The sequence below is a fragment of the Podarcis bocagei genome (assembly GCF_964188305.1).
Source record: "Podarcis bocagei genome assembly, chromosome: 9".
Taxonomy (NCBI): Eukaryota; Metazoa; Chordata; class Lepidosauria; order Squamata; family Lacertidae; genus Podarcis; species Podarcis bocagei.
Window position 1 is genome coordinate 55531967 of NC_138134.1, and position 13291 is coordinate 55545257.

At 42.5% G+C, this 13291-nt stretch overlaps 2 protein-coding genes across 4 annotated transcripts in view; one reads left to right on the forward strand and one right to left on the reverse strand.

Annotated features, from left to right (window-relative positions):
* The first annotated feature begins 1451 nt into the window (after positions 1–1451).
* Positions 1452–12624, forward strand: CASP6 (caspase 6). The gene is made up of 8 exons (XM_081208177.1): positions 1452–1768; positions 4509–4550; positions 5744–5786; positions 6312–6464; positions 7938–8014; positions 9562–9737; positions 10328–10478; positions 11220–12624. Exons 1-8 carry the CDS (start codon positions 1726–1728, stop codon positions 11456–11458), a joined length of 924 nt encoding a protein of 307 aa, XP_081064303.1. The 5' UTR covers positions 1452–1725; the 3' UTR covers positions 11459–12624.
* The window catches only part of MCUB (mitochondrial calcium uniporter dominant negative subunit beta), a 66912-nt gene continuing 66150 nt past the window's right edge, over positions 12530–13291 (reverse strand). For all 3 annotated transcript variants that reach the window (XM_081208161.1, XM_081208160.1, XM_081208162.1), the window contains one exon: positions 12530–12988. In XM_081208161.1, coding sequence (XP_081064287.1) covers positions 12911–12988 — 78 coding nt within the window. In that variant the 3' untranslated portion in view covers positions 12530–12910. The remainder of the gene's footprint in view (positions 12989–13291) is intronic.

Here is a 13291-nt window from a genome sequence, read left to right on the forward strand (position 1 = left end):
GGAAATCTTTTTGGGGTAGGAGAAATTGTGGTTAGCAGCAACCAGATGTTTAACTTATGCAAGCAGACACGCTTCTGCTAGCCCAAAGTCACCATTAGATACAATTCCTAGTCTTCAGTATGATACATGTTAGAAACAGCGTATATCATGCAAGTGGCTTTTTTGTGTTGGGTTACATCACAGGTGATGTTTATATCCTCTACCACCCTGCCAGCAGCCTGTATATCATGTTTTATTTTTGTCAAGTGGAAACATTGGTACACACCCTTGAATGCTAACCATTTTAATGTCTAGTCAATTACATTTTCTTTCTAGAGGAGGACTACAGGCTTCCTCAACCTCGGCCCTCCATATGCTTTTGACCTACAACTCCCATGATCCCTAGCTTGCAGGGCCAGTGGTCAGGGATAATGGGAATTGTAGTCTCAACATCTGGAGGGCTGAGGTTCAGGAAGCCTGGACTACAGCCTTACAGTAGCTGCGGGGTGGTGATGGAGGCAATGAGAATACCCATAGATAAAGGCAGAAAAACTGCCTTTTGGAAAATTCCTTTCAGTGTGTCCACCAAAACCCCTAGAGACCCTTTTCACATGTGCTTCTAGTAAGCCAGGTGTCCCCCATCTTATATCTGTGCATCTGGTTCTTCCTGCCTAAGTGCAGAACCTGACACTTATTCCCATTGAAAACCATTTTGTTAGCTTGGGCCCCATTCTCCAATCTGGAAAGGTCATTTTGAATTCTGATTCTGTCTTCTATGCATTGCTACCCCTCCCACTTTGGTGTCATCTGCAAATCTGATGAGTATCCCTTCAATTCCTTCATCCGAATTGTTTATAAAGACATTGAACAACATCTTTTGCTTCAGGCGGCAAAATGCACTGGCCTGCTCCTACTAACATGCACTTTAAATTATGTTTAAAGAAGATTGGAAAATGTTTAGTTAATATATGGGGAGGGGGTGGAATTGTGTACACTTGAGACCGTTGGCAGCATTAAGATAAATACAACAGTGTACTGTAAATAAGTTTTGATGGATGTAATCATGGAATATTGAATGGTTTAGTTTATGTAAAATATGCAGGGATTTATGTTTTGCAAAGTGAATCATGAAAAGAGAAGAAGGGAAGTCATTGATATTTTAAGGTTGTTTAAATGAATATTCTAAAATGTTATGAAAAATTATAGAATAAAATAAAAATAAATTAAGTTGTAGGAACAGGACCGGCCCAGCCATTAGGCAATAGGCAGCAAACTGCTATATATTTATTATCAATGTGTTTTTTAATGCCAGGAAGAAAGCCTGTGCTATTTTTCTACCTCACAACTGGGCCAGCCTTGGAACTACTGTATACACCTTGGGGAGGGGAGGCGGCTGGCATTTGTTGCTTTGCTTGGACACGTCTTGGGACGGCAGGGGCTGGGGGCTGGCAATGAAAACAAGCCTCGGGGACAAGCCCTGGCGAGTTCTTTGACCTTCGGAGGGAAGGAACACGGAAGCTTCCTCGAGCTGTGCATCCAGGCTGTCACCCAGGAGCAGCAGCCCACGCCCCGCCTGGATAACCGAGAGGCACAAAGGAAGATAACTCGGGCTGGGTGGAGGGGGAGAAAAGGGTGGGCGGAGGAAGGCGGCTGCCTGGAGGAGGAGGAGAAACGCTGACTCCGGCAGAAGCAGCACCCAAGGGGGTTCCTCCCTCAGTCTCGGGCGTGCCAGTCGAAAGCCCAGCCATGGCGAGCTCCAAGCGGCAGAGAAACTCCAACAACGGCTCAGGTAGGCGCCGGAAACCGAGCGCGAGGGGCGTCTGTGCACAAAGGTGCCCTTTGCGCACTGGTGGAGAAACCGAGGGGCGGCGGGGCAGGAAGCCTGAGCGCGGCCCGGGTACAGCCGGTTGCGGCTCTTCCTTCCCCTTTGCTCGGCTTCTCCGCCTGCTTGGTCAGAGCTCGGAAATTTCTCCCGGCGGGGAGGAACAGCCGCGGGAGACGGGTCTCCAAAAGGCACCCTCCAGTAGGAAGGCTGCGCGCCGCCTTTAACTCCCGGAGAGAGCGAGGGATCCTGTCGGTGGGGTCTGGAGTGTGCCTGCGTGTCAACGTCTGAATGGGAACCAGGGGGACACCCAGTTCATTTAAAGCGTATTTGCTCCCCGGAAGAGCCCTGGGAACTGCAGCTCACCCCTCAATGAGCCCCCGTTTCCAGCACCCTTTATGAACCCGCGATTCCCAGGACTCTTTGAAATGGGTGGTGTGCATGCAAGAACTCGCATCCTCTGTAGAATGCTCGTGTTCAGGAAAGAATGGCTTGTGCATCTGTACTTGTATTTAGTGATCAATATATGATACACGGACCTCCTGAGGCTTAGTTCAAGCAGGGGGGCACTAAGGGGTCTTCTTTTTTACCGTTGAGGTAGGGGGAGAGAGAAAGCAAAACTGCTGTCCACGCCCGCCCTTTGTCCTCTTGGTTCGAGTCGGCTTCTGTTCTACTCGTTCCTTTGTTCTTTCTCGCCTTCCTGTGTTTCCTCCCGCTCCGCCCCTCGTTCTCCTTGTCGTCACGTGGCCGCGTCGCTGTGTTTTGGGCTGGGTTGTAGCTGCCGGGCACGTTTGTTGTCGCTCCCGCAGGGCAGGGCATCGGGTGCTTGGCTGCTGGGGAGAGCCGGTTATTCCGTGGCGCTGCAAAGCAGCCAGACCCACGCCCACATTGGGGGGGGGGGTAACTGGAAAGAACAGTACAGGGTGCGCTCAGCTCTCACCTGTGGCTCCTAGAAGCATAGCTTACAATTTACAGATTTGGAAAAAAAGGGACCAGCAGCCTCAAAAATAAGGGATTAGCAGCCAAAATAAGGGATTTTCCTAACACTGGTGTGTTCAACTTCTGAGCCCCTCTGAGCCAAAGGCAGAAAGCCCAGCCAGCAGCCAAACAAAGCCTCAAGCGGTGGTTCCCACAGCACAGCAACCGGGCAGAGGGGATGCAGCAAGGAAAACCACTGTCACCTCTCCGCTGGGAAGCACTGAGCAAAGGCGAGTCCCCATTTGATCGGCACAAGGCATGCAAGCTCCACCCCCCAGCCATTCTTAGACTCCTTATTGGGTGAGCAACGCAGCCAAGCAGCACAGTTGGAGCCTCCCTCCCCCCTGGCCGGCATTATCAATAAGGGCCAGCAGTGGGACACGGCGCTGGGATAAGGGACTTTCCCGCCAAATAAGGGACAGTTGACAGCTATGCCTAGAAGCTGTCAGCAGGTGGCCACAGCAGCCACACCCCGAGAACATAGCTGTCAACCTTCCTTTTTTTGTGTGCGAAATTCCCTTATTCCAGGGCCGTTTCCCACTGCTATCCCAGATTGTTAGATATCCTGTAGACTGTCCCTGGGACAGGTGAGGTTGCTGATCCCTTATTTTCAAATCTGAATGTTGACAGCTATGCCCGAGAATGGCTTTGACTTGGCCTGGTGGGTCTCAAACCTTCAGTGAGTTAGGGACTCCCCCTGCATGCAAAGACAGGCTTCTGCGGATTGAGCAGACAAGACCAGTGGTCAAGACGACAGTTTCTGCATGTGCTGTGGAGGGAAGTGGGGGGCAGGTAGGGCTCATCCACCTGGGAAGGTAGCCCATCTAAGAGAAGGACAACTCTGACCCTAAACCTCTGCTGCTTTGCGGGATATCTTCCGGAGAAGACAAGGCTGAGGAGTAAACCCTATACAAATCCAGAGTGGCGTCCCTAAGATAATTGGATGGCGTCTTCCAGCAGCTCCTGCCAAGCTGGTGCCAAATGCATCTCTCTGCTTTCCTTTGAAACACATCAGTGAGACCCGGGGGGGGGGGGGGAGTCTTGTCCTTGTTCAGCTCAGGACATCCATAAACACTGCCCAGGTTTGTGCTCCAGGGAGGTCACTTCAGTGCTGCTAATGCAGCCATTTGACTTCACCCCCAGAGGCACATTCCATTGTCTCATGTCCCAACAACAATGTGACAGTCTTTAGGGCAGCACCAGCTTCCATTTTCTACTCCAGAGAAAGTGTGAGCTGTAAGTTTCTTCTTCGTTTTACAGCTCATGATTTCTTTGGCAAAGACAAGCTATGAGCCCAGGTTTGGTCAGCACACTAGTCCCAATCATGATTTACCTTGCTGTACCCAGGTGGACCAGGCGAGGAGTGCAGTGGCTGTGATTTCTCTGGGAACCCTTGTGTTCATGCTAATCCATGTTTTGTCTTAGAGCCGCATCATTGCTGGACTTTCAATTTCCATTAGTCCCAACCTGCATGGCCAGAGACAAGGTCTTGTATGTAATTCAAGAGTGTCTGGAAGGCTACAGTTTCCCTGTCACTGTTCTGCAGGCACACAGCTGCACAAATCAGCATGGACACCTGGCCAAGGCTGGATTAAAGTCTTCTTGAGTTTAATGAGCAAGCAGAATCTACAAAACCTTGGAACCAACACAATTATATATAGAACTTCAGAAAAGAAGTGAACAGTCTACACTTGTATTGCAACACTAAATATGTTGTTTTCTGCCATAGGAGAAATCCATGTGGACAGCAAGAATGTACTGCAAGACCGAGGTAAAGTATCTGCAGTTCGTTCAAAATATAATTGAAAGCTATTCAAAAAAGTGTCCTGTTTCCACTTAGAAAGCTTTTCTAAGTGGGAACAGAACAGGGAAGCAAGCTGGAGAAGGAAATCTTCCTCCCCAGATGGGGTGTGGGTGTATTCCTGTGGAGGTGAAAACATTCAGAGGTGGATCTGATTTATGGGAAGGTGGCACACTCTTGCTTCATTAACCCAAGCTGGATTGTTTGCATAGGGAATGAACTAATACACATTAAATTTGTAGGCATGGCTGATTGTTCTAATGAAGCTTCTCTGTATGTGCATTTAGAATGGAATGTACACGTCCTGTTATTTCCCCTGTTCATTGCTGGTGCTGTGATCCAACGATACACACAAACTGTCCTCTAAGGATTTGTGCATGTCTACCTATGCAAAAGACAATTGATTAGGCTTGAGAGTAGAGACAGGAGGCAGAAGTTTCGAGTTTCAAAAAGATTGAGAAAGATAGATCTTTAGATACACTTTCAAGATTTCAACTAGGGCAAAAGTTGTAAAATATTTTAAAAGATGAAATGCTGTTTTTTTATTGTTAGCCAGGAACAGTGGAGGGGAAAAGCAGGACTGAATTCTGCACATACCTATTCATGCATAAGTACAAATGATGGCATGTAAAAACTTTCTTCTGCTTTCAGGCATATGATAATACTGGAAGGCAGACAATTAATTTCTGGGATAAGCAATTATTGTCTTGGTGGCAACCTTCTTTACAGGAACACACAGTGTTATTGAGACCTTGGTATATTGGGGCACCGTTTTTACATTTTGCATATTGTATGGATAAAGGCCAGTTTTTCACTTTGTTTTTATGTATTGTATATTTTTATATTGTTGTAAGTTGCCTTGGGTTTGTTTGAGAAAGGTGTCAGCAAAATTTAATATATGAAAACAACAAAAAAAGTTGGAGTGCTATTTTTTAGATTGCTAATTACAGATTTGGGGACAAGAGTTGTAGAAGCTCTTGATTTACTATAGCAAAATCTTAATACAGGAACAAACCCAGTTATCTCAAATGAAAACATCTTTGGAACATGTTGATGATACATTCCTTAAAAGCTTATTTGAAAAATAGGTCATTTATATATATTTCATTTGTGCCTTTACGTATATTGGGTCAACCATGTTTTGAATTATTTTCAAATTATAGATGGACAGCAAAACCACACTGAAACAGATGCCATTGGTGAAAGGTAAGGATCTCTATTGTCCTTGAACAGCTGTTTGTAGCTGAAAACAAAGAGACGGAAAAGTATTTTCCACAGTATATGCACAACCACACCCCCAATATTTACTGGATCTCTAATAAGTATGGCTGTGCTCTGAAGTGCTCACAATACAAAAGATAACCTTTCTAGGAGCAACCAAAATTGTACTTGCTGATTATTTGACTGTTGTAACTGGGTTTATCACAGAATTAAGAGTTGTCAGTGCAGTGTAAATTTTCTATCCTAAAGCAATGTGTTTATATTTGTGTGTGTATATACAATGACTGGACTATTTTCGTATGGAATAAATCCTGTTTGATTGGCAAAACTACAACTGGCATATGGAATTGGGACCTCTTATTTTAGAAGCATACAAGTCCTCTGGCCATGTATAACTAGTTGTACAGTTCTTTGGATCCTGGCTTGATCCAGTAGATTCAGCAAGGTGGTGTGCATATGAGAGAGAGGGGGAGACTGGATTTAATAACTGAAAACTCCTTACTTTTGTAGAAACATCCAGCTTTTTGATCCAGCAGTGGAGTATAACATGAACCACAAGAGGAGGGGACTTGCTCTGATCTTCAACCACGAACATTTTTTCTGGCACTTGACATTACCAGAGAGACGTGGCACCCAAGCTGACAGGGATAATCTAAAACGCAGGTGTGGAGATGTTCTCAAATTATTTTTAAGCATGTGTGAGTTTGTGGGCAGAGTAGGGAGAATCCACTTCAACTTCATGCCATTTATACATAAAAACACCAAAGAATGAAGTTTCTTAAAGACAAAATCATCGTGTATAAAAATGATGAAGCCCACTTGGGACTTGCCCTGAGAATGAGTGCACTGTAAGGACTAAAAAAGCATGAGCTGTGAAGTCCACAGTTCAAATGCTGCCTCAGACATGTGTTTCTTAGTTGGTCATTATGACTCAAGTCTTTCCCCACCAACCAATATACAGGTGAACATTACAGGTGCAGTTCAAAGAATGACTGTATATAAAGCACTTTGAATGCAGCTTTCACACTTTTAGGCAACCCATCCCATGTTGACTTGCCTGTCACAAGCCACCTGTGTTTTGCAGAGAAGCATGACGCCAAATGAACTGAAGGTGTACCTTAGAAGGCACCCAGCCCACTCTTGTGGCTGCACATTATTTTTCTCTTCATTTATTTTTTTTAAAAAATATATTTATTAAAGTTTCCAATTTTTAACAAACAAAAAGAAAAAACAAACATAAAAATATTAAAAACACATAAATTTCACAACTTATTTTCTTGTAACTTGTTTCCCCGACCTCCTCGTACCTCCCCTTCTTGTATACCCAGTTTGAGTAGTTTATACAGCAAATCCTTATCTCAACATCTTAAATTGTTGTAGCTTTAAATTCTTACTTACAAAAAGAAGGTCATTTTATCATAATTACAGCTTGAAACCCCTTAAGTTCAATCCAACATCATTCAACATTCCTTAATTTTACAATATTTTTGTAGATAGTCCTTAAATTTTTTCCAGTCTTCTTCTGCCGACTCTTCTCCCTGGTCACGGATTCTGCCAGTCATTTCTGCAAGTCCCATACAGTCAATCAGCTTCATCTGCCATTCTATTTTTTCCCCCCTTTTCATTTATAGACCACCTACTTGCCAAAAATGGCTTCTAAGCAGTTTTGAGTGCAGGATAGGAGTACACAGAGCAACCTGTTAAGAGTTGTAGGAGAGAAAACACCTTATTTTCCCTATATTCCTGAACACTGCATCAACCAATAAATTACATGGCAGATCGATAATGGGGTGCAGAGGGGAGAGTGTTAAGCTATCAATATGCTTTTTTGATCCAGTATTTGCTTTGAGAAGTCCCAAGAAAGTTTCCAAAGGAACCCCTGGTTCCTGTTCAATTAAGGTCAAGCCACTCGTAAACTGCTTCCCAGCAGATTACTGAAGTTAAAACAGTTGGGATAGCTTTCTCTTCAAAAAGTAGTTTTATTGTTCCTTTCTTGCTGTTTTGGAGAAACCATGTCATATGTCATTGGTTAGTTATTAGTACCCCACACATTTCTAATGCTGCATTTTCTCAAGAAGAGAAAAATCAAGAAACAAATGCAACTTGCAAGACTTTTCTTGTTCCTGTTTATACTAGTTTGACGGAGCTTGGGTTTGAAGTGAAGTGCTTTGATGACCTTAAAGCAGTTGAAGTGTTGCAAAACATTTACAACGGTAGGTGACTTTGCTTTATTTACTTGAGTAAATTCTGCTATGATTATTATACAGCTTTAATAGTGAATGTGTTCAACTTAAAACCTTTTGTTTAACCCCTTCTTGATAAAAATGTGTTACGGTAAAAAAATAATAGAAAAGAAATATGCTACTGTCACAGTTGCTTAGTTTCCTTATGAGAGTTGAACTGATCCAAAGTATCTAGATCAGGCATAGGCAAACTCGGCCCTCCAGATGTTTTGGGACTACAACTCCCATCATCCCTAGCTAACAGGACTAGTGGTCAGGGATGATGGGAGTTATAGTCCCAAAACATCTGGAGGGCCGAATTTGCCTATGTCTGATCCAGATTGATAAATCAATAGCTGAATTATGACAATAGCAATAAGTAAGAGCAGATATGATGGCCAAATATTTGAAGGGCTGCCACTAGGATGGAAACACTCATGTTTTCTGTTGCGCCATTAGGAAGAAAGGGGGAAGACTGTGTTGTGATAGTGGGAGACTTACTCTCCATTAGAGTAAAGTCTCCCACTACACAGTGGGACTGAATGACCAACATTAGGGATGCTCTAGTACTGTATTCCAGCATCAGCAGGACGTTGAACTAGATAGCCTTCCAACAATGTAAAGGAGCGTATTTTATGTTTAATGAATGAAACCTGCTGCTGTGGTTGACTTAAATCTGGAAAGTTGCAGCAGTGATATCAAGTCTGAAACAAAGCTGGTTTTGAACTGCAGTTCCAGAACCGCCAGAATGCACCAAGTAGGCTCTAGCAAAATTGTGATGAGACTTGCAGCACAGTCTCATTGTGTCTACTTAGAAGTAAGTCATAGTGAATTCAGTGGGGCTTACTCCCAGGAAAGCGGGGTTAGGATTGCAGCCTAAGGTACTAGAATTTGAGTGGGAATGTATCATTGAATTAGCAGGCAATATCGATGTAGTTTAATAGCCTTTCCAATTAAGTCACCTGACTCTAAATAAGAACTTTTTCCATTCATAGTACTCACCCGCACTATGAAGAAAGCACTATTTGCCCAACCCATAGTTCTTAATTGTCTCTGCCTGTAAGGAGCCTCCTTTCCTTACCTTGAATCCAGATACAGCAATAGCCCAAGCAGTAGCTTTTTGGGTACCCGAGTCCCTAGTATGGATGCTTATCAATCCGGCTTGATGGAGGCAACAAGGTCACCTTGAAGCCCATGTCTCTTTCATTCTGAACACTGTTTCTGTCAAGAACCTCTAGTTTTGAGGTTTAGTAGGAATACAAAAGGGCAGCTGTGCAGGATTCAGGGCCCCATGAGGAATTTGTAGAGGTGCTGGATACGGCAGAGACTTCCAGTGATACAATCAAGAGCAAAATATGGTTCATATTTTCAATCCATCTTAGTATAAAAGAGCATGAGCTATTTTCCCTTTTTTGGGGGGTGGGGATAGCTTGGGTTTGCTGAGCTCAGCTCCAACATGACCCCAGGGTACTTTGTTCATCACTACTTTACCAACCATTGCTTTTAAAATAACGTTTTTCAACGGCATTGTTTTGCAGTGTCTACAGACCAGCATGAAGATTCAGACTGCTTCGTGTGCATTTTCCTGAGCCATGGAGAAGATGATCACGTTTATGCCTATGATGCTAAAATAAAGATACAGGAATTAACTAAGATGTTCAGAGGAGACAAATGCCCAAGCCTAGTTGGGAAGCCAAAAGTATTTATAATTCAGGTGAGAAAGTGGAGCTTGTGAATTAAACCACAACATGATTCCCTCCAGGTGTTTTGGGCTGGAATTCCCACCAGTACCAGCCAGGTCACCACCAGGCTAGGGAAGGCAGGAGGAGACAGTTGTGTATTTTATTGGAAACAATACAGAAAAAGAAAAAAATGGAAACACAAAACCCCCTCCTCCAACCGAATAGGCAATGGCCCAGTTATTTGCTGCATCTTGCAGTTCCTACCCTCAGTTCGGGGTAGACAGAACTTCATGTGTCAGTTTATGGAAAACTCTTTGGTATCATATAGAGCCACCTTTTATTCCCTTGCTTTTCTAAGTATTGCCTTGGTTTATGCATACGATAGGAAGTACAAAGCATGCTTCTTTCTAAACCCAATTCCAAAGTGAAAAACACACACCCTTTTTCCAGTGTTTGCTGCACTTTCTAAGCTGAGTCATCCTACCAAAAGACTCAGCAAAGCGTAACCAAATATTTAAGTATATATTCAGTGTATGTCAACAAAGGCAGAACTCGGAAGGGTTCTGCGTTAGAATGGTGTCCAGCTGTGAGACTTCGTTTCCAACCGTTTCTCCTCCCACAGGCATGCAGAGGAGACAGGCATGACGACCCTGTCCTTCATCGTGACACAGTGGATAGCAAAACAGAAATCAATGAAACACAAGTCGATGCTGCTGCTGTATATACACTGCCTGCTGGGGCAGACTTCCTCATGTGTTACTCAGTTGCAGAAGGTAAAATGCAACCCCCCCCCCCGCTGTCTGTAACTGCTAATTCCTTGAAATAGCAGTTTTCTTACCTACAAAACAAAGAGACAATTTTCTTGAAGTTAGTCTCTGTGTATACTTGTATTATTGCCATGTGCAGGGTTGCGTGCTATATTTATGATAAGAAAAAATGTATGCAAAACCCACCCATTTCCTTTAATAGGAGTTGCTTGTGGAAGGTTCAAAAATTTGGCTTGAGAAAGTAAAAAAACAAAAGCACCCTCTGTAGCTCAGAGGTATCTCTGAAGCATTGAGAGTAGACTGCTTCAGGCAAGTTACCTCAGTTCAGGGTTTTTAAGTATCTGCCTTGGGATTAAAGCTTTGTCCAAAGTGGATGTACACCTGTTGTCTTCTGCTGTTGAAGTTGGACACACGGATTCTTGCTGCAAGATGTACTCATTAATAGTGCAAAAAATATTTTTAAGCCCTTAATCATTCTCGTTCCACAAATGAATATCCCTCAAGACCAACTAAGGCTGTAATCCTAAGCATATTTATTTAAAAAGTTCAGTTGATGACAGGAAACATGTTTTTAGATCAGGGTGTGTGATTATTTTCAGCTTTCCCAAAGCATGGAATTAGGTTTAATAATCTCTTAGATTACTATTTGCTAGTTTTTTTTTAAAAAAAATTGAATGCAGGTTCAGATCCGAGGCTTTTCTGCAGACATGACAAAGACTTAATACCCTTTCCCCCTTTTTGCAATAGGGTACTATTCTCATCGCGAGACTGTAAATGGCTCTTGGTACATTCAAGATCTGTGTGAGATGATAAGAAAACATGGTTCTTCCCTGGAGTTCACAGAGCTACTGACGCTGGTTAACAGGAAGGTGGCTCACCGCAGAGTGGATGTGTGCAAAGATCTTAATGCTATAGGAAAAAAGCAGATTCCTTGCTTTGCATCAATGTTGACTAAGAAGCTGCATTTCTACCCAAAATCAAAATAACACTAAGGAGCAGTAACAAGAGGTTATCTCAAACTACCCACAATCTTGACATATGGGGTAATAGATTCAGGCTGCAATCCTGTACCCTTTTACCTGGGAGTAATCCCAACTGAACTCAATGGGGTTGCTTCTGCGTAGCTGATGTTTGGAACTGCACTGTCAGTGTGCACTATTTTAGTCTGCCTAAGAAATCACCCTTGTTTTTCTTGATCAACTAAGACGATTTGCAAAACTACAAAGTAGCAATAATGGAAGACCCAAGTACCCAAATTACAACCAGCAAGGTCTTTTTTTAAAAAAGTGATTGTAAATATTGTAAGATAATTTCAAAATCTGACTTTTTTTAAACTTGTTAGAAAAATTGCAAAAAGAAATTTGAAAGGAAGTTGTACAATGCTGAACATTCCATAAAATTCAACATTTCTAAACTGAAAGTACTTTTTATGCACTGCATTTGAAATTATTGGATTAGCAATCAACATTATACTTACCGAACCTCAGAGAATTTTGGAAAATAAGTCAATCTTTTTACTCTGAGCAAGAAAGAAGCAGTTAATCAGACGTAACTATTTTCAAGTGCATGAGTTTGCAAGCTTCATTTTGAAACTTTAGATTTTGTACTCCTCCCTCCCCCCCATACAATAATGCTTTTGTAAGGATCACTTCCATTATCTGACCTCATCCCCATACTTTAGCCTGGCAAATACCATCTGAAAACGGTCAGACTCTGTTGTGCAACTGCCACTGACTGGTGTAACTGGCTGGTATGGTCAAAAGAGTTCCAGGCATCCCATTTATAGTTCAAAATTATTATTAAGTGGCTTGACCTACTGCAGGCCATTAGCTATTGTTCTATAGGTGCTAGGACATGCTCCCTGATGTTTGGGGTGGTGATGTTTGTACAGGTGAGTTGTGCCCCGTGGACTTTGCATCTTAAATGTAACAAGAAACTTTATATGTTTATAAAAAGCCACAGACTCTTAAACTATTTGTGCATGTGAGGATTTCTGAAAACTTAGGAGGTGCTTTTTTAATTTTTTTGCAGAACAGATCTTAACTCAGAAAATAAAATAAGCCCAAAACAGCAATGCATTTTTTATTTACCTTATTATAAAGTTACATTCAAATAGAGGGGTTCCAGATTAAAATAAAAATTTTAAAAATCATTTTTGTCTCTTCTTTCAATCAAGTATGCATTATTAATTCAACAGTAGCTGCTACATGTTTCTTTTTATTGTGAACAGTATTAAGAAACTAACTATATACATGGGGAGTCTGAATTTCTTTGTAAAACATGAAAAAAAAATCTCTGTTATCAGGAACAGTTTTAGCTGTTCCTTGTAGATTTCCTCACCCCCAAACCTCTTCAAAAACAGAAGGACTACGTTAGTCCAGAATACTCTAGTTTCAAATCTTATGAGGCAATTCAACAAGGCTAATAATTATAAAAAATTAATGTTTATCATTTATTTCTTCGATAGGAAGACGCAATTGTAAGGGATTCTTCAGCCGCCTCAAGGATTCTTCTACCTAGCAGTGAGAAGAGAGAAATATAAACTGGTGAGCTTGCAGGTGTGAAACCCTTCAGAATCTTTCTGATGCCTAGTTAATACCATCTGGATGGCTGTTGGCATTCAGTCATGTCACAAGGCAAAGAAGGGGTTCCTCAGAGGGAAACTACAACAAAAGCAAATCAAAAGCAGAAAAAGCAATGCAAAAATACACAAAATGCTCACCCAATAAGGACGACGAGAAGCACCACCTTAGGAGGCAACCTAATTACCAATGGCCTGAATAAACAAAAAAGGTCTTGGCCAGGTGCCTGAATGCTGA